General features: G+C 40.1%; 1 protein-coding gene across 2 annotated transcripts in view; it reads left to right on the plus strand.

Annotated features, from left to right (window-relative positions):
• The window catches only part of LOC118213356 (ras-GEF domain-containing family member 1B-A-like), an 82,206-nt gene that overhangs the window by 22,983 nt on the left and 36,610 nt on the right, over window positions 1-22,613 (plus strand). For both annotated transcript variants that reach the window (XM_035392269.1, XM_035392268.1), the window contains exons 2-3: window positions 4,174-4,221; window positions 9,415-9,468. In XM_035392269.1, coding sequence (XP_035248160.1) covers window positions 4,174-4,221; window positions 9,415-9,468 — 102 coding nt within the window. The remainder of the gene's footprint in view (window positions 1-4,173; window positions 4,222-9,414; window positions 9,469-22,613) is intronic.

Genomic DNA, 22,613 nt, shown 5'->3' on the forward strand with positions numbered 1-22,613 from the left:
CATCTTAAAATTAAATCAAACTTAACACAAAATAAAAAAAACACAACAGGTGAAAATGTGACATAAATCAAAATAGCCCATGCACCCCTATGCACAAATAATAAGCGCTAGACCAGGCACAAACTCACACAAATCAATGGAAAAGATGGCTGACAGGTGGGCCGCCAGGTGGGTTTTTACACAGGCTGCTGGGCTGTAATTGGCTGTAGGAATTTGAATTTGAATTTGATTCAGCCAATCAAGAAGCACGAGTGGCAGTCAGTGGGCAAATACCTGTTGATTGATTGAAATTCTTTATTGATCATTAAAATACAAGTGGCCCCTCTAGCCAGAGATGCCACAGATACAGAAATCATCAGAAGGATAAAAACACAATAAAACCCTAAGGCTTATTTCCATTGTGGCCCTTTTTTTAGCATTTATTATTTGTGCATAGGGGTGCATGGGCTATTTTGGTTTATGATAATCTGTTGGGCTGTGCCCATCTGTCACATTAAATGGTTTCATTTTGTCTTGACAGCTCTGGTTCTCTTATCTCATTACATCCCAGGCCAATGCAGAAATTGCTATTTGTTTATTAACCACTAGAGGGCGGAAACATACACAAAACTAAGGCATATCCATTGATAAATGAATCTTCATGCAAGGTTGGGTTCTGCTAAATTAAATGCTGTTCAGTGAATACCGCTGCTGTAATCACTGTTCATTTAACCCACAAGCATTGTCAGAAAAATGAGGGGTAAAGTGGGGATGGCTGAGTTTTGAGTGATTTTTCACTCCAAGCTGAGTGAAAGTCTCTACTATAATTGCTGACAACAAAGACAAATGCATGCCACGATGCTTTAAATGGTTCTTAAATTAGGCCATCATTGCTTTGATGAAAGAAAAAAAGTCACCATTACGCCCCTGGTGTCTGCGGCTGTTTTCAGTTGATATGTTCTTAATTTCAAGACACTCAGCACAATGAATGAATCGTGCTTGTTAATGCAATGCCTCACAACATTAAACATTCATTGCTTATGACAACCAAATTTTCAAATTGAGAAACTCCTGGGTTGTAGAAATAATATGAAACTAGATGACCTCTTTCTCAAAGGATTGTTTTGTTTTTGTTTTTTTTCTAATAATGTAATACAGTCACACCCCACTCCTCTCCACAGTCAGCCAAAAGCGTGAAAATGACTTATTTATCTGAAAGAAATGTGTGATGGAAGCATCAGTTCCTCATTAACAACATGACCCATGCAGGGAGATGACAATATCTGAATAATGGTTACCATAGAGGCCCATTTCATGAAAACAAAGCAAAGACGCAGGAAAATTGCAACCTCATTATTCCTGCTGAAGTGGCATTTCAAAAGGAAATGTTTAGAGGATAATTGCCTGCAAAAGATGATACTGAAGAGAATGCCCAGTCTGTAGTACTTTATAATGTATATACTTTTCTCCCATTTTAACCATTGTGACGTTTGTGTAATGCTGGGTTTGAGGTGCTGGGAGCAGGCTTGTGCAGACTGAGAGTACAGTGCTGGGACCCAGGGCAGTTCTCCCCCCTGTCAGCTCGTACCCAGGGCTAACACAAACCTGCCACGTCACATGAAGACAGGCTTAAAGAGCTGCACTTGTAAACAAACGCTTTCAGATTCCTGAGAAGGGCATGTCCATTTTGCGTTTAGTAAAGATTGCAGGCCTGAATTGATCCCATGAATTACATCTCTGTGTTATGTAAAGTAAATGTAATTGTCAAGAATATTAGGTGCTCTAGGTGAAAGTGTGAGCTAAACAGTGCATGTAATGATGTATATGTCATAGTGGAATCAGCTAACGGTTTAGCAGTTTGGACTTCCATTTAGGGCAGTTGTAATAGTATGTACTTCAGATTCTGAACTTTTGAAAGGCACATGGACTCAGGGCCAGCTGAGGTAATGATGCTGGCTTTCTGAAGCTCCTCAGTCCGTATAGAATACATTGCACAGACTTCTGCTACCATGGCAACACGATGCCTCGTCCTTCATCCATCAGCAATATCAGCGAATCTGTTATTCCTCAGTCAGATAATACTTTATTGAGGTAAAGCATGAAGACCATTGTGGAAATTAATTATGCACAAGAAGAAACCACACGAAACACATATCACTTACACTAGCACTATCACAACATAGGTCAAAGGAGAGCAAAGGTGTGCTTCTACTTGATTTCCCATGCTCCTTAGCTTTGCCAGCTTTAATGGTCTCTTAAAATGAAACATTTGTCAGGATTTCACCCTGTGTTGTCCATAATAGTCCAGCAGAGATCTGCGCATGTGCATCCTTAAAAACAATTGACTCGCCAGGTTGCCATCTCACCCTAAACACCCTCTTGGGTGTTACCAAACGCCCTCAAAGTGAACATAATGAATAACCTAACACCTGGACTGAGCCCATAAGCCCACAGAAGAGACACCTTTTGCATTAACCATCTGAACACCAGGCACAGGAGCACAGAGCAAGATCCTATTCAAACATTAATGAGTAAGACTGCTTGTGACACAACCAGATGCAAAGCAAGAGCATAAGGGTGTATTAATTCCATGAATGTAATGTACAATAACTGCTTCATACTCATGTCACTTTTTAAAGATGAAAAAAAAATTAGTTTTTTAATGTAATATTTAATATTAGTTTTTAATTTAGCATTCTGTAACATTAAATGTTTCTATATAAAGGGCACAAGTCTGCATGGAACACTCCTCTGAAAATTATATAAAAATGGACACCACAAGCCATTATCAGAATTTTTGAATGCACTCCTTGAGCCAATGTGTCCTTAGTTTGCCCCCCCCTCTCGCCCCCCTCCCCTCTCCATTCTCAGATTGGTTTTCAGTATGGTCATCTAATTAAAGGAGAGGTTAGAGCATTAGCAAAAGTTCCCCACCCACCAGTTCCACAATCCTGGCACATTAGTGACCAGTAGCCAAGGGCAAGTGCTTTTACTTGCATTGCTCTGGGATTGAATATTATTAGAGTATGCCAAGCCCCCCTCCCCCCGCCACTGGTCCTCCCTGTTTACTGCTTCCTCTCAGATCTGAGGTTTTCTTCCTGCTCGATCACTTTCTTCTGGAGGTGTTCTGCTACACATTCTCTTACATGCCATAAGGAAGAAATGAATTTAGTTTTTGAAATAGCTTTGCCATATGGAAGCAATGCACTTAGTTTTTTAAATAGCTTAAATCCTATTGCTGTTTTTCTTTAGCGAACTGGCACTTGTGATAAAGTAGACTACATAATGTGTTAGGGGACAATGAAAAGTGACAGATTTTTGTTTAAAACCCTTGGTTAACTGTGGGAATAGCTGCTATTACAATGAGTCTTTAAAGTCATTGTAAATTTGTATATTTTATCAGTGTTGGAGATACGCAATATCCAGAATGATGAAAGCTTTAATTGAGAAATTAGTCATGTGAATTACCGCTCATTTTCGCCAGCAGCCATGTGGCCTACACCTAAACACAGCTGGCTCTGAGGCTGGGATGTAAATTAGCAGTACCCTGCCCTGGTGGGTGTCAGCAGACCCTGACTCAGTAACCTGCATTTCCTCAGTAGGGGGGGGTTGCCATGTTGATGCAGCTGGTGTGAAATAGACTCAGCTGCAGGACCCTTAATTCCCTGTTTGTAGTCCCCTGCTGGGCGAGGGGGCAGAGCGCCGTTTGTTTTCGCGCGGCAGGCCAGAGATTTGTCACGCAGGTGTGATAAATGGCCCCGCTCGTGGCGCACACGGCACCACCTCTGTCGTTCGTCAGCTGTCAGTGTCGGCCACTCCCCAGAAGCGGAAGCCGACGTGCTGCCGAATGGTCGACTCTGGCTCCGTGTGACCGGAGCGCAGGATGGGAGTCAGACGGTTAAAATGGCGCGGTTTCACTGGTTTCCCCGTGAACAAATGCTTAAAATAGCTGGCTAAACTGGTCGAGAAACAGAAAGTTTGTGAGATTACATTTGGAATAGAGATCACATTCGTTGCAGTTTTATACTGTACTGTAGATGGCCAGAAAACCATAGCCGTGCAAAATGAGCTGCTCAGATGCACACTAATCAGTAAAGTCACGTTTAATTTGCATATATAAAATATAATGAAATGCTTTTAAATAGTAATGGCTTGTGTAACCTAATGTTTAATTCTCTCTTATTCTCCCTGCAGTCCAGAAGCCAGCCCCACATGGGTCTCAGACTTGTTTCCAAGCAGCGGGTATGTTAAACATTTTTTAGTTTTTTAAAAATCCTTTGTTTCCCACTTGTAATATTACTGTTGCATCACACTAGAAATAAAATAGTTTCTTTTTATATGGTGGTTGTTGTTGATGTTGTTGTGTAATTATGCTAATTATGGAAAAGGAACAATGTTTACTCATAAAAACTGACCATGAATGAATGCACAATGTATGTAAAAGAACATAAAGCCATTAAATAACAGTCATTTCTCCTTCTGTGAAATAATGATGGGATTCTAAATCTCTGTGAATATTAACCTGAAAATATTAACCAACATTAACCAAAAATAACTGAAAAATTCAACTCTGGAACATGAAAGCACAGCGTTTCACAACATACAATGTCCTGTCGGTTTTTTTGTGTCCTTTGAAAGATGTTGAACGCTTGAACAAAAAAGCCCTCGACCTTCAATAGACAGTGCTCCTTCCCCTTTAACAATGGAACCCAGAGAATACCACACACCGTGCACCCCTGCATAAATCAGGGGACAAAGCTCTGATCCCTCGCACGTCTACCAGCATGGTTCATCTCTGAATTTTCAGACCGCTCTTTCATCTCTCCGGTTTCCAATTCTCTTCATCCATAGGAGCCTGGGCCTCACAGGCTTCACGCACTTGACGGAGGTCGTCACAAGTTCTCATGCACAGCCTCCAAGCTGTGGCTAACAAAGGAAGCCGTTTTACCCACATATGCTGGCACTCTATATGCACTACATGCACAAGGTTCTGTTCTGCTTTTTAAGGTTACTGAGGTAAACCTTAAACCGGTATTCAAAGTATTGTAACTTTTAGACCACATGAGTATGGTGTGCAAGATACAAGAGAACTGTGGTGTGTGCTGTAGAAAATAATTGTAAAGGCCCAAGATAGGCTGGCGGTAGTAAACATCAATAACTTTATTGCACTAGTTCGAGAAAGCTTAGAAAAAGCTACTCTCACACAAAATTTCAGGAAGCAGACAAAGTAAATCAAGGCCCAGCTCAAGTCATTGCTAAAAATACGAAACTTATACTGGACAAAACTGTCTTGTTTTATTGGGTCAGAAAGGCAATATGCACTCCTTTATCAATTTTACATACCTCTTTTAAGTTACTTTTGTGTCCAATGCAGCTGTAAAAGTTAAGACATTTAGTGAGAAGTAGTCCTCTGTTGATGATACAGTGCTTGTGTGTATGTCACAGAAGTACCGTACATGAGGGAAACACAGAAGAGAGATTACTATCAGGGTATGTATTTTGGTGTCTTAGGAGTGTATAATAAGCCATTAACTCCTGACTTTTTACATGTGCAATGTACATTTCTCCTGCTGGTTGCACTTTCCAGTTGTTACAATGCTTGTAGTTTCTTTTTAATGGTGCATGGCATGTGGAATTCCATCTTTTGAGATAAAATAGAAATGTCATCCAACTGTGTGATTTCTGTAACTTGTATTGTCTAGTTACTTGGTCATGTGGAAAGGTGCAATATATAAATAGATCCTCAACATGTACTCCCTCCATGTGTACTTGCTGACAGAAATCAATAGAAGAAAAAACACACACAGACAGTCTATTGGAAACCTGTCCAAGCCACACATCTGAGGTGTCCTCTGCCATATTTTGAGAGAGGACTTGTTGTGCTTGAGTTATCCATCAGCACTTTGAGTCACAGGATACCCTTTTTCATGCCCTTGTATTTTCCCCTTTGAAGACTTTATTATGACATTATGACAGTGAAACAATGGCAGAATTAAACCTGTTTGATATCACCTTCCTCAGCATAGCCAGAAAGCAGATGTCCTGCCATCGGTATTGCAGAGCCTTAGCTTTCACAATAATGTTATCAAAGCAATCCATCTTCAGCCTTCATTGTATGTATTGAATGTAGCTTAATGTGCGACAGAAGCGTTGCTCATTGCTGTAATGGTTGTTACAGCATTAGCTTTGACCTATAGATGGGCTCACTACTGCAGAATGACACCCTTGAGTATAGCATCTTCAGGGAAACAAAGATCACACTGCAAAACAAAGAAGCAGAACGCAAGTAACTCCTGGAGTAACACCACTGACTTTCAGTTAATTAAGTTTTCTCCGTTATTTGACTGTGGACTGACGTACAGCTTCTGTGCAATCAGACAGAACGAAAAGGGGGTGAAAGGGCAAGTGCATCCATCCCTTTTCTGTGGTTCTGGAAGAACCCACACACTTCTCCAAAGCACCTATGGGATGCATTCACTTGCTTAACATACACTGCAGTTATCCAGGCTGCAGCTGCTGTTTCATTTAGTAGCCCCAATAAGGCTATTGAACACATTTGTCAGTTGTGATATTCTAAAGACGTATTCTGCAGTGTAAGTTTTTCAGGTGGCGTACAATTCCCCAAATGGGTGATATAGATCTTAAAGCAATTTCTTAATGCACCAATAAACAGGCTCTGTAAAGTGACTGACAAAAATGGTTTGCTAGTATTTGACTATTTGTTAATTAATAATACAGCTGACTGAACCATAAAAGACTGCACTTTTTCATAAATGTCTTTCTATATAATTGATACTGGTGCATAATACAGAAACTGTACAGTAAGTTGTGCAATGCTTGCAAACATACCGTGTTGCACCAACTGACTGCTAAGCACATCCTTTTTGGGTAGGCTACCAAAGACTCCTCAGCTATTTCATCTCATCTTCCACAGCCAATAGGCAGTCTGTCTGGGGACTTCTTTGTTTTCTGTTGCGTTCAGATGTCCATCTGATTTTATCATTGCATCTCGTTAATTTCACCTAATGATCTAACAGACACAGCTCAAAGCATTTTGTCTGATTTGTACCTATAGGCATTCATTGAGTTTGTTCTACAGCTTTAAGAGATGCTGTTGTATTGAATGTTGTTGACACTCAATTTACCATACAGTACAAACGAAGGCTCTAAATACACAGGTGTTAAATTTAGCAATTTAATTAGTTTAGGCTAATGTATCACATAGTTATTCTGTTGAGCCTAGGTAGAATTTTTATTCTGTAAATGGATATTATCTGCTCTCCATTTTGTCTTCGCTGGATTCGTCTTTAGTCCATGTAGAATGTCCCAAAATGAAAAAAAAATATGTGAGATGGAATATGTGCCAAATCCAATAGACGAAAACATAATGAATGTTTAAATGCTCATGCGATCTTGTTAAGGTTTGATGGATCAAACCTCCTTGTGTAATAATGCTTAAGAAGATTGTCCGCATGTTAAACACTGCGGGGTGGGTCAGTCATTTTCTACACAAGCACAGCTGAGTTTGAGCCAGATTGATGCCCGTTACCTTTAGTTCTGCTGATGTGCAAAGGATGATGAATACTTCTACAATGACCAAAGTCGCCCTAAATGAGTGATGACACTGGTTAAGGCAGATTCCTTGTACCATCAAAAGATTCATGTCCCTACTGTCACCGTAGACAGAGTGGATAATGGAACATCAGTATGCAAGCTCACAGAGCAGTGGGATTTTACACAAGCATCTCTGCCTACACGCCCAGCTCCATGGCTGACACGCTTGTCAATACCACTGCTCTGCCCTGGTTCCTGATTCTTTGTTTGTGTTATGCAAGTGTATAACTATTGCCAGTGTCACTCAAGGTAGAGAGATTACATAAATGGCCTCTGGTCTATGCCATATGACATATTTCCACTGAGACAGCTGGCAAATGCTCTGCTGAATAGCTGGTATGCATGGTGGCTTCTGCACTGTCATTATCACCCACCAAAGACCAAATAAATTCAGTTGTCAATATATAGTTCCCATGCAGAGAACAGCTATAAAAATGGCAGTGTCATATCCGTTCAATTTAAATACATACACAGTAAAACGTCCAGTGGTAATTCAGCTCTAACGGAGTTTGTGTGAGACCACTATGGCCATAGTGATTATTAAAATATTCATTCTACTGTACAGCTTTTCGTACAGCTAGCAATGGTCTAGCATCACACTTTGGCTGAACGGCTGGACGAGGTCATGCGGGGGAAGGGGTGGAGAGAACAGAAAGTCCCTTACACATGAAAGGAGAGAAAGGTACAGCAGGATTAAAATTTCAGACAGGCCTCAAGGGCATTTTTGTCAGAAAATATCTTCAAAGTCTTTAGCCACAGACAGAGAGGATGCAGGGCCGACAGGGTTTAGACTGATGAGACGTGATGCAATTAAAACGGGATCCAAGTCAGAAATCAAAAAAATTAAAAAATTGCCTTCCTCAGTTTGCAAAGTCCAATCGCAAGTGTCCATCTGTTCCATGCAGGATGCACAGTAGCACACAGCTCCTTCTAGATGTTAGCATTTGGCCTCTGTATTTTCTTTCACTATACACTATTCACCAGCTAAGCCTCCGCAGTTGGGCCAGAAGATGACTGCGAATGAAAATTTCTGGTACAGGCATATTACAGGTGCATGACTGACCAGAAGGGTCCCCTTCATGAAACAAGAAAGGAGAAAACATCCGGTTGAAACCCTCCCAGATGCAACTGGGTTGATGGAGGTCAGATCACAATAACCTATTTGTTTATTGAAATAATGACACCCAACTGGTGCTAAATAATTTTGATCTCAGAGAGCTGAATATAACCAGTGTTTTCTTTTTCTTTCCACTGCAGTGTGTGATGTCATATAAGATGCTGAGAGTCTTCGTTGTCAGTTGTTAAATTGTTCTGGGAGCTCTGTGTTAAGCTTGCCCATGAAAGCACTTTAGTCCGCTGACTAGCCATTTATGCAAGGCTTCAACTTTAATTAATTTAATGAGTGATGGCCTGACTGCACTGAAATAAACTTCAGACCATGTCCATTACTCTCAGTTTAGACACCTGTCAGTGCATAACTATTCCGTGAGTGTAGTTGCAGAATTTAAAAGATGCCTGGTTTGCTAGGTCAGTGGCTGTGACGAAAGAGCGTGACAGTTACTTGATTGATTCTTTCTCAAAGACTTAAAATGGATTTGAAGGGTTGACTGCAAAATGATCAGGTCTTTACTGAGCACTCAGTAGCAGGAATGTGAGTTAATGCATTTGTTTTGGTCGGTTAATTGACTGACTGAACTTTGGTGAAAGGTACGACTGCGTCCCACTTTGACTCAAAAGGGCAAAATAAACACAGGACACAACAGTAAGAAGTGATCAGTGATCTTCAAGGATGTCATATTCATAATGTATTCTGTTTTTCAGCCCACAATCTTTGGCACATTGACCAATGAAAGACCAGCATTTGATCACAGAACGGTAAGTCTGATTCTCTTGTGTAGACTGGTGATGTAAAGTACCGTTGATACAGCTTGTTTGAATTGTTTGGCTAGTTTCTAATGTTGGGATTCTAGTAATTACTGTTTACTGTCTACATAATTTAACTACTACATATTTGGCATGGAATTGTGGCTTCATGAATATAAGGATTATGATGTAACAATGGAAATGATCTCTGCATGTATTGCTTTAATGACTCAGTTTCCTTTTGTAATGGATGCATAATTTGCCTTTCAGCCTGTGAAAGTTGATCCATTGTATAGCATCTAATTGTGGGCATATAAAACACATGTATCAGGCTAGTTGTTTATTTTCAAAACAGTAATTGTTGTAAAATTCTATTGTCCAAAAAAATTTTAAGATGTTGAAACGGGCCTTTAGGGGATCAAAAATCAAATAAATCAAATCAATGTTTACTAAATAAAAGAGGATTCCTGTATTGGTCAGGAATTCCATGTTTTATGGAGACTCTTCTAACCATAAAGTATGGCTTTTCCACTTTAATGGAGAACTAAAGAGCAGGGAAGCAATCATGGTCCTCAGAAGAGAGAACAAGGAATACTTACAATACAATAACCAAGCCCAAGCACAGTTCTTGAAGATTATAAATGTTCCTTTTTGCAATTCCTTAGAAATATCAGAATCTTATTTGTGGGGGGAAAAATCAAAAGAAAAATGGCAATCATATCTTTATGTTGTCATCTGTCTTTAAAGAGTTTTATTATTATTATTATTATTATTATTATTATTATTATTATTATTTTGCATTTTATATCCCCTTAACATCTGCGGTATGAACAAGGGAGGGTAAGAGCGCCACAACCCCAAAAGCAGAAAGTGATGACGTGGGTTTGTTGTGTCTACTGGCAGGGAGGGGGTCCCGTGGGAGGGGTGGAGTGTGGGAAGAGACACTTTGTGCTGCGCAGGGGAAACCGACATGCAGAAGAAAGGGGAAATGGTGGATATGAACCGGGGGCCAGTGCATTCAAAACCTTCTGCTGGGGGGGACCGGATCAGTCAGCTGACCGGTTCCCTGGGGCATCGTTCTCTGAGTCATGCGGCCACATGGCTATTTTCCGTAATGGGCGGTGTTAGCAGGACAATTCTCGGCCAGCGATAATGGAGTAGAGAGCTGATGATTTCTGCTGCCATGTTGAGATAGGCCTGCCACAGCCCTGCTATTTTATTGTGTAGTATTTTTTTTAAAAACAGTCACATGCTTATCTATGCTGTAGGTTCAGGACAAAAAAACTAAAATTTTACGATCAAGAAAAAGAAATGTATTTTCAAAGGTATTTATTATCAAAAAATATATATTATAAAGATTGTGTGCATCATGACTTTGTCTGTGTTGCTGAAGAAATAGTTCGTAATTACAATGGCCTGTCAATTTCTATATATTTCAGGAACTCCACAATTTGGTCTCATTACCACAGTCTAGTCTACAGTACCCCCAGGACAACATATACAAATTGTAATCTATGCATGATGCTCATCTCGATTATCTGTTCAAGATTACAGAAGTAAGAGTCAACTTAATTAAGAATGACATGAAGAAACACACTGTATTCATTTGTGTCATAGACTGGGGACAGTCACTCTCCCTTGAGCAAGACATATTAAGGATGCTGAAGTAAAACATGTACCGCACAATACGTAATTCATTATGTCATTTTTGAATACTCAATCCATTACAGTTCACATATTTCATAGCAGAGAGTAAAATACAGCTGAACATATTGTTGAGCCTTGCTCAAAATTGGCATCAGGCCCTGACAAACTGAAAGTTGCATATACACTTTCATAACCACTAATGCTGACCATACAATATGTGTGAAAGTATGTTCACACAATATGTTGCTGAAGAAAACGTATACAAAAAAAAAAAAGTCATCAATATCTAATCTTTGGTTGTCACACAGAAAGGATTGCCCCCACGGACTCCATTTTGTTTTGAAATGTAAATGATAATGGCAGGAACCACAAAAACCCAATTAACAGCAACAAAGGACATAATTAAGCGCCCCGGCACTTGGTGAGTAAGATATATTAGGCAAAGTGGCTCTGCCTGAGGAAGGAATGCCCAGGCCTGCCAACTGGCAAACGGCTTATTTAATTACTTAGCCCTGGACCCATAATGAAGCCTGCAGATTTATAGACACCTCTGTTCCCATTTATCACCAAAAAAAAACTATAAAGGTATCTCTTTTGGCCACCAGACTCCCATGGGGCTGTAATTAAGATGGATTTTTTACTTTTGTGTTTCCTGGATATCCTCTGGTGGTGAGGGTGAGGGTGATATCCTGAAAAAGGGTTTTCAAGCCTGAAATAAAAGTAACCAGTGATAGTGACTGTGACAATAAAATGCATCTTTAAATGTATTAAAAGTCGATTGGTCTGGATTTAGTTGTTTTTCCACATAATTTACCAGGTTTTTTGGCGTAATTGAAATAGTGTCATGAAAGATGAAAGTTCCACTGGTTTTCATTTCCAGAGAACATCGATTTCAATTAAAGGATGTTAGTCAACTTCAAAAACTTCAGCATTCACAATGATTTGTTTTTGAACAAGAATAAATAAAAAGCATTAAATGTTTTCAAATGGCATTACATTTAGAACTTGCCTAGAAAATTGAAATGTTTTGAATGTGTTTTAAGTTCAAAAAGCTGCAGATTATCAGATGCGGAAAATTGAAAACTGTGTTCCTTTATGTGGCCATTTACAAACCACTCTCCTGGTGTTTTTATTTATCAATATTAAGTATGCATCGTTTACCACATATATTACAGAAACTAATGATGTCCTGTAGCTGTTGTAAACTGTACTGCTGTTTTATTGTCTTTCATCACTGACCCATCTTTAATACTAATATTCAATCTTCGACAAAGTAGAATTTTATTTATTTATTTATTTATTTATATTCTTGTGTGCCACAGGTTTCATTATCATCATTGTGATTATTCAGCAAATGTAATATATTGGAAGGTAATATAATATATTGGTCTGGTATAAAAATAATTTAATATAAATATTTAATTGATAAAATACTATAAGAGGAAATAAAAATCACAAGATGGAAAAAGTTCCTGGTGGGAAACTAAAATCTTTTTCCTGGAGAGAACTGCTCCGTATTTCATTTGGGTACGGGGCAGATATTTATGAAATCAATTTTTATCCCTATTTTATTGGAATTTTCAGTCAGGTTAACAGGCCTATCCTTTCACAGATTCCACAAAAATACATACGTGGAGCAAACCTGCTCAGGAGTATTGAAATAGACCCATCCTGAAGCTGCTAAATATCATTATGCACCAATGCACCATGCAATGGCATCATATGTTTGACATATTACTATCAATACTACTGTATTAATATTAATGGAAATGCTCAATAGGAATCTAATATGTAAATTTAAATCAGTTCAGTGCTTAAAATCCATATTTTAAACAATGTACATACTGTATATACTTATACATACTGTATAAAGACCTGACTTGTAGCTCTCCTTGTTTTGAATATGGCATTTCCTACAGGGAGGGCACATTGCTTTCCCCTTTGTGGTCTTCAGTGATGCATCATATTAGCTGGCAGTCTACAAAAAAACCTCCATCAGATGCTACCCTGTGCGCTAACCTTCTCCACAGGGGCATGTCTCATGCAGTTAGAAGCCAGGGGCACAGTATGTGGTTTCTGGGCTGGAGAGGCTCTTGCTAGGCGTGTCTGATCAAAACTGAAGAATCACTGAATATTCCGAGCACAGGAACATGAGGGAGGACTGTTAGAAATTCACTCATATAATCCAGTCTTCTGCTCACCCACCTCTCAGCTCTCAGTACAGTACCGCACACTTTCTATAAAAAGCGTACGATAGGCACTTTATTTCATTGTAGGTGCTAGAAGTGCTATAGTGAATGAACAAATGCTCTTAATAAAACACAGCATCATTGTTCTAAGAGTATTTCTCCATGCCTGTAGATTTCATTTGGATGGTACTGCATTTGAAAGCCTGTTTATAAAAAGCAAATTGAGGTTTGTTATGCATGTAATGGGATTTATTTGACTGATAAACTCAATCAGTTGCATTGTTTAATGGCCCACAATAGCGGTTTGTAAATGTTAGATTTGGAAAATTCCTAAGGCAATGTTCGCATCACAGGTCTTGATGCCCAGTTCAGATTTTTTGCCTATTTATATCATCCCAAAATGGACCAGAAAACATACAATCCCATGTGCTTTTTTCATGTTTACACATTCACATATCTGACCTGTGCCACACGGGCGGAACTGGGCAGTGTAAATGTTGACTTAAATGTCAAATGCAGAAGTAGTAATTCAGTTAATACAGGTAACACTGGGGACAACTGGGGTGATAGATGAAATTAACTGACTAAAACCTGGAGAAAAAAAGTAGTTTTTGTTGGAAATAAGTCTTTTTTGTAGTGCTAGGATTTGATAGCAAACAAGTGCTAGATCGCCATTATCATGCCCAAAGTGTCCAAACCATCAATAAGTGCAGCTTGGCTAAAAAGTCCCTGTCAGTGTAAATGTGTTGATCAGTGCAGAAGGTCAAACCAGCATTGTGCTGAACGTGTGTGAGCACCCAGAAAGTCCGTCATGGTCTGAAAGGCAGGGCCTGGTGTTCTCAGGCAGGCGGACGGGTTGCGATAGTGTGCTACTCTGAGTGTGAGGATCAGCAGGGCTCTGAGCGCTTCCTGTCAGTCCTTTCAGTGCCATTACACCAAGCAGTCAGGGCTGGCCGTGGGTTATGCAACCAACGAGCTCTGTCTACTTGGCCTTGTGTTCGGCGGCCTCTGCGACCCTGCCGTCATCTCTGCTCAGAACCGAAGCGGCCTGAGCACCACTGACGGACCCCCCCGTCTGCGTGGTTCGCTCTGGTTATGCAACGGGCCACTGATAGATGTTTACAGCCTCTCCTCTCAAACGGCAGTGCTACTTGTTAAAGGAGAGGATCCCTCACTGTCGCAAATCAATCGCTTACCACGGAAAAATCATTTGGTAGCTCGCACATGAAAGAGGCTCTTTTCTGATTTTTGTCTTGTGTCCTGTCCTGTGCCTTATTTTAGAACTCTGGCATTCGAGCATGACAACAGATTTGATCTTTTTCTGCAGGTATTTTTCTCTGAACCCAAACATAAAAGAGCAAATGATTCACTGCTGAAGTGATGGACTGTTAATTGCAGGGTCTACGAGGCTTCATGTATTTATTCATTCTTCTAAAGGTGAGAGTATGAAGTGTGTTGTAGTTATGATGTTCTGCATGACTGGAGTGCTTTCATGGAGTGTTTTTCCACTGAAACTGTGTCTACTGGGCATAGTCAAGTTTCTGACTCTTCTCAATTCATTCCCTCCACATCATTTAAACTGAAAACAAACACAAGTCATATTTCAATAATTTACAGCCACCCACTCACAGAGAGACCATTATGTCTTTTTTGGTTTACAATATGTGTTCTGTGACAATTTGTTTTTTCTGACGCAGTTCTGAGTTCACAAAAATACCTTTAAAACAAAAACATTTTTCAATATTATTATTACAGCAACAACAACAACAACTACTACTACTACTACTAATAATAATAATAATTATTATTATTATTATTGTTAACAAGTTAATGCATATGTTAATGCTCATACTATTTATGCATACTTAGAAAGCAGTGAAAAATTTGAAAGAAACTAACTAGCTAGCTATACTCTAAGCTTGCAATCTATCCAAAGATGCATAATTGTTTAACAAAGATCCAAGTTGCAAATGTCCTGAATGGCAATGGATCAGTGAAAGTTATTTTCACTCAATCAGCTTACATCTAAAGATTACTTTAGATGTTTTTGACAGATGTTTTCTGTGTTTAGAAGAGAACTAATCTCAACCTCAACTACTGTCTTTAGCACCTTAGGTTATGCCCCCGACAAAAGAGTAGGATAGGATCTGGTATGACATTAGTTGCTAAAAAAAAAAAGTCACTGTGGACAGGCAGGGACCACAAGCACTTTTCCCCCAGTCTTTTTTGTGGGGCTGATGGCCTGAATAGAATTATGCTCAAGCACAATGTGGCCTGACCAGGCAGTGTAAATGTACCGCGTTCAGAATTCCTCATACACACGCGGGAAACTCAGGGAACATAAAAGAAAATTTTTTAAAAAATGTTTACAACTTCCCACTTCATAGCAGTATATAGGAATAGCAGGCCGAGCAGGCTTTGGAAATATAAAGGAAAAATATCATATGCTGTCAGATGAAAGCCGTCTCTTGAGAAATACAAAAATCAGGTTCACTGGGAAACTGTGCGGAGAGAACAGAGGTTTGACGCACAACTAAACCATCCCTATCCACACCAGTCCCTAGACTATACATTCTGAGACTGATGTCCAATAGCTCCAGCCGAAAGAAAGAAGTTGTATGGGAGTGAACACCCAGAGGGAATTTTTATTCCTTTGTTGACTTTCCAGCTCAAATTTGCTGCAGTAGTTGAATTTTCACATAAAGTAACATTAACCGCATGGAAATCATATTAGCATAGAAACTTAAGTAAAAATACTGTATATATCAATGAGCAGTATAACATCTAAATACCAAATATTATCTTCTCCAAATTATGAAATTGAAAAGGAGCTCATTTTCAATTGCTGAAATTAAAACTCCAATATTATGGAATGACAATTACGAATGGAATTCCAGCTAACAAAAACTCCTTTGTCACAAAACAATACAATACAATAATAAAACACAGTAATAAAACAGTGAAATAAGGTAACCACAAAAACTAAGGGGAGAAGAGTCTTGCCATGTATATTTGCTCATCATAGCATTTGACTTGCACTTCATTGTTTGTCATCCATTTGAGTGTATTTATATGACTGAAGCTATTCAGATAAGCACCACTTCCAACAGCAGTGCCCCACCCATGAGTTGAACCTACAAACTCCAATTTCTTTTAATTTTTTTCAAGCTCCCAAACCACCTCATCACAGTGCTGCCAGCAATAACACTAACAAAAATACCAAACCCTCCGGACATATCACAGCCAATCACAACAGCAGCACTGCAATTTCAAAGCACACAAAGAACCCCATGAACAAGATATTTCAAGGGAGCTCCCGCCGTGCACAGTTCAAGAAATCTTCTATTTCTTTCTGCTTTGGGTAGCACGGTCCTGGGGCTGTTTACATAGTGTTCGCTTTCCGTTTGGAGTTGTACAAATGCTGGGTCACAGTTTTCTACTCTCTTCCCGTTTCCTGAGGAGATGTGTAGCTTTATTCTGAGCCTGTGCCAGAGGCCACAGCCCCTGCTGGGACCCTTGGCTTAAAGCACACCTGAGGTCAGGGCAAAGTCAACAGCGCAGAGACAGGTCACAAGAAATTACCTGAATGGTGAACACCATAAGAAGAAAAAAAAACATTTAAAAAGCTTGTGTTTACTCTTCCTTTCCTTTGTTACTACTTCAGCAGGATGGAGTGTAGCACAGTGGGTAAGGAACTGGGCTTGTAACCGAAAGGTTGCAGGTTCGATTCCCGGGTAAGGACACTGCCGTTGTACCCTTGAGCAAGGTACTTAACCGTAATTACTTCAGTGTATATATCCAGCTGTATAAATTGATACAATGTAAAAGTTGTGTAAGTTGCTCTGGATAAGAGTGTCTGCTAAATGCCTGTAATGTAATGTAATGTAAAGCAGGAAACATGCCAATCTCAAAGAAACCAATTGCACTTCTGCCATTCATTTATTTATGTTTTATAACTTTTAAAATAAATTAATAAATGTAATTCGGCAGATGACAAATTTGATAGATACACATGACTGAGGCAATGGAGCTGCAACTGTATTTGAAAGGGAGGTAACTTTTTCACAGGACAAGAATGTACACACAAAGGACCTCTGAAGAAAGGATTCACACAAATAAATCACCAGAGCCTCTCCATTTATTCAAAGGGACATCAGTGATTGGTTTTCATGAATAATTAACTAGCTACTACTGTGCTGCGTCGTAGTATAAAGACATTGCTATGTTCAGCCAAAACAAATGGAGGGGGTGGGGGGTGGTATTGCTACCCTCAAGGGGTTAAGATGCCTGTTTCTGTAGACAATGTTTTATTCATGCATATCTGCTGTGACATATGACCTACAAGGGCATTTTCAGTCAGGGCACAGGAATTGTTAGCTCATTTGTTAAAGTGTACGTACAGTCCCGCTGTTCCAAACTGCCGCTGTTAATGACCTTTAGATAGATTACGAGAAAACCACCAATTAATTCAGCTGAGAGCTGACTAATGTTTTTTTTAATTTTTTAATTTTTTAATTTTTTAATTTCCAGAACCCATGTCAAGTCATTACACTTAGATGGCGATTGCAAACCAGTGTTTCCCATATCAAGGCATTTGCACAACACTATAACTGGAACGGTTCTGCTGTTTTCATAAAATTTCCTTTCTAAAGTGTCATGGAGGTCAGTAAACCACAGAAGATATATATGAATAAAAACTGAGCAGTTGTCCCACTGTGCTAACCCCTTGCCAATGACTGTCTATTTTTTGCACATTATGGCGTTCTGTACTGCAGGAAAGTAAACCTTTTCCTGCTGGTATCAATTAAACAGCTGGTCATATTTACACAATACTCCCCCGACATCTATAGATATCCCAGTTAGACAATAAAAAAGGATTTAAAAGTTAAACAATTTCACCACTGTGTAATGTGTTCCGCAATAATCTGTGTTGAAATGCATAGCGTCTTCTGCTGCGTTTACACAAAAGCCTTGGGGGTTTATCAGGAGCTTGGGAAAAACCTCAGTTCTTAAAACAACACCAACAACTGAACCGTGTGTTTGATTGTGTTGTGGTTTTAACTGGGCTCACAGTATATTCTGAAAGTTGTAATACTTCTCTTCTTCTGAGAGCAGAAACGGTAGCATGTCAGATCCTACTGTCATGGGATGATAGGAATACAGTGGAATCTTGGCAACAACAAAAACATTCAATTTCTTTAAGTTACATTGAAACATGTAATACTCAGTTCCGACGTGCTTCATATTCAAATAATCATTCAAAATGTTTTTAGAAACTTTAGAGCTTTGCTTACTGCCAGACTATGAACTCTATTTCCAGGGAACATTTCTGTGGTGTAAAGCTGGTGAAAGGTCGGTGGAACACCATCTAGGCGTTCAGGTAAAAACCTGGTTATATTTGCTTGAAAAGTGAGTTTTCTTGCCAGCCTGGAAATAGCCAGGTTATATCTGGACAAAACCTGAGCTGTAGGTTAGCCTAGTCCGGTTTTGTCGAAACGTCCCTCAACCTAGATTACCACCCCTCTGGATTTCGGCTTTTGCACGCTGGGCTGTTGCTGGCTTTGGACACGTTACTCTCCGCATCCTCCAGAACCCCGATGGAGACGAATACGCGGTTCTCTAACGTCCTCCTCTGCCCCCGCGAGCTGCATTTTCCATTTTTCACCCAGCAGGATACCAGGAGCGGGACAAGATAAGCCACTCTCTTCCTGCTTGCCACAGCTCGGTGAGATTATTGCGCGAGCACGTGATTACACGGTCTTATCGCTCAGACCAGATCTTGCTGCTAAAACCTGTCACACGAGTTGAAGCAGTATTAATCTGATTCATAAGTGGCTGTGCGTTTATAATTCTCTGAAGACAGACATCACTTTGCCGATAGCTCTTTACAATGCTTTCTCAGGGATTTGGTACAATAGTTCACGGTTGATTCAAAATGTGAAAAGCTACTTGGAATTAAATTGTTTTTTACATTATGGGCAAAGAGAAGGCTGACCTTAACACACTGTAAAAGCAAACATCATTGCTGTGATACTCCAGAAGACATTACATTCACCGCACTTCATATTGCTGCAGTTGCCATAGTTGCACATGATTTTCGTAGAAGAGATTCTGTGCCCAGTTTACCGGGAGCTCCGGTACACGAACCTGGAGACTGTCCAGAGTAGGGAAATCTCCCTGTCAGAGAGACGGCTGCTCGCGGTCCCCCAGGGGGCAGGGCGCGGCTGGGACGGGTGCAGGTGCCAGCGCTGGCTGGTCTCACTGCTGCGTGACTAATGGGACAAAGTGGCAGGGCGCTGGTGCTGTGGCGGTGGCGAGGAGAGACCAGGGCGGTGTCTGGTCTCTCACTGCCTTTCCTGCACACGCCACACAAACACGGGCCTGAGCGAGCTCACAGACACACAAAACATACGCAGAGAAGCACAACCACACATTAAAAATACACACAAACACGGGCCTGAGCGAGCTCATAGACACACAAAACATACGCAGAGACACACAACCAGACAGGAAAATATACACAAACAAGGGGCTGTGTGTGCTCATAGACACACAAAACATACACAGAGACACACAACCAGACATAAAAATACACACAAACACAGGGCTGTGTGAGCTCACAGACACACAAAACATATGCAGAGACTCACAATCAGACACAAAAATACACACAAACACGGACACTCCTTCTGTTTCATACATGTGAACATGCACACCCACGCACACACACCTTTGTATATGCACTTGAATGTATGTGCGCTCGCCATCTTGCACATGAACACAAACAAACCACTGACAAGCAAACACCCACATGGACTCCTTCCTGCTCTGCACACAGATGGGGCTTGTGACTCATTAGAGCTACACTGTATTTGTCTGGAGAATGACATATTAAGAATAAGAGAAATATGAAAGAAAGTGTTGTGTCGAATACATAACATTTATTACATTACATTTTATTTGACAGACACTTTTGTCCAAAGTCAATGCAACAAGTGCATACTGAAGGTCGTTAAAACAACTACAGAACGCAGGTCAGATAAGGTACAATTCTCATAAAGTAAGCATAGGCTGAGTCAGTAAAGTTAGGGCAAGTCATGAACTAGAGGTGAGGCATGATTACAAGAGATATGATAGTCACAACATCAAGATGAAGATACAAGTGTGACATGAAAGTGCTAGAAGATCAAAATGCAGTTGATGCATGAGAGTGATACTAGACTGGGGCCAAAGTCGTAGAGGAGTAGTGTTAGAGTCAGTCAAGGCACAGTTTGAAGGGATGTGTCTTTACAGACCACTGCGGAGTCAGGAGAGATGATGAGTTCTCATCTTCACGGTTAGCTTCGGGGCACACTGTATTTCGCATTTCATTTTGTAAGGTGGTGTACAGTCTGATCTTTGAGTGGCTTGTGCTCCCTGCATTTCTACACTTTGTCTCATTTTCTGTTGAGTGTGAGTGGGAGAAAGCCTTACTAAGCTACTCATAACCCTTACACTTAAACCAGAGAGGCTTGGTTCATCCCTGCATTGCGGCAAGGTGGCTGGTCGAGGGCTCTCTGCGCCTCACATCACTGCCTGTGCAGGGAGAGTTGAGAGAAAATGGCCTCTTCTCAAACTGTCACAGGACAGAAGCGCTGCTCATATCACTGCGGATAAGCCGAGGGAGACAGGAGCAAATCCGCCCTTGTGCCTGATTCAACAGCGGCCCTCATTTCCTGTGCCGTTCTTCACGCTAGAACTAACAGTTGGTGCCAAGGTCAGGGTTTCTGACATAGGGGAAGTGTAAGAATAACACAGCAAAATGTAGAGCCTACAATCAGATGCAGTATGACTGGTCCCAATTTAATTCTTCAGCATTGATTAAACACTGTTTTTTGGGCTTTTTATTAATCTACTTATGAATGTGTTTCACTTTGAATATGCGTAGGATGCATAGGATGTAAACTGGTATCAACCCTTTACAGTGTATGGGGATAGTTCGTTTAAAATAGATGGAAATACCTTTTTCTCCTTTGATGCCCTTTGCCTTTCTATATCCCACTCAATTTGGAGGTGGAAAGTGTTGTATTTATACACTGCGTGCTGATATTATTATTGCATGAAATGGAAGTAGTCCGCTTCCAGCATAATACATTTCCTAGGCTACTATTTAAGTGTCGTCTCATACATAAATGAACGACAGGGCTGAACGCTTCAGAAGTTACTAGAAGGTCATTTTGACATGCAATTTTGAGCTTGCCGCTCAAATGAGATGCAGATTCTATCATGCTGCCCATTGCTGGGTTTCAGGTTCATGTACACAACAAAACTAACCAAATCAGTAAATTGCATTCCAGTTTGGTTATGGCTTCAATAGTTCCAACGCATTGTTACTGTGAGTGGTTCCATTCATATTTCTGTAGGACATAATCTCCGTCTGACACTTCTGAAACCGTGTAGCGGAATGTGCATTGTGTGGGAAATCTCTTTGATCTCAGCGTCCCAGCATGTGTGCATCTATAAATACAATCTTTCCTTGAGGCATGACCTTCAGCGAGGACACATTTCATAACATGTAGTCAGAGGAGCCATCATACTGGTTTTTAAACATATTTTGAAACGAATGTAGAAACAAAATGTATGAACAAAAATTACATTTATGTTCAACATATATGTTTAAAGCCACTGTTTTCCCTGCTTTAAGTAGATCAGTATCGTTAAATAGTTAAACCTTTAAAATGCCAGTTACTTTCCCTTTATGTACTGATTTAAATGTACAGTGAAAGGGATTATAATTTTATTACAGATTTGTACATCCTCAACACACTCTGAATACTATTAGAACTGATCCTCCTTGTTTAAAAATGCATATTCATGCATAACCACTGAGTAATTAAACAGAGGAATTAACAAAGTAAATAAAAAGGGAATGAGAGCAGAAATGTATTCAAAAGAAACAACATGGCATCTAATGAGTGACTGTAATATTTTCTTTCAAAGTGAAACCACCTGAAAGGTTTGTGAAGTCACATTATCTGCACATACAGTGTTTCCAGAAGGGTTGATCAACGTCTCCAAATTATTTGTGGTAGGATGACACACACCAGTACGTGACACAATGAGCAAGAACCAAGGAATCAGAGAACTCTCATTTACCATCTCTCCAATTTTACTCACACTAAACAGACCATAAAATATATTCATACCCAGCAGTAATCTCTCTGCTTTGTCATTTGTGTTCCTATGAACACCTTTATGTGCAGCCAGTCATGCAAAGGAGTACAATTACCAGCTAGACGTCTCTGGGCTTGACTTGTGAAACTAATACTTTGCTTTGGTCTG

This window comes from Anguilla anguilla, chromosome 14 (genome assembly GCF_013347855.1).
Source record: "Anguilla anguilla isolate fAngAng1 chromosome 14, fAngAng1.pri, whole genome shotgun sequence".
Classification (NCBI taxonomy): Eukaryota; Metazoa; Chordata; class Actinopteri; order Anguilliformes; family Anguillidae; genus Anguilla; species Anguilla anguilla.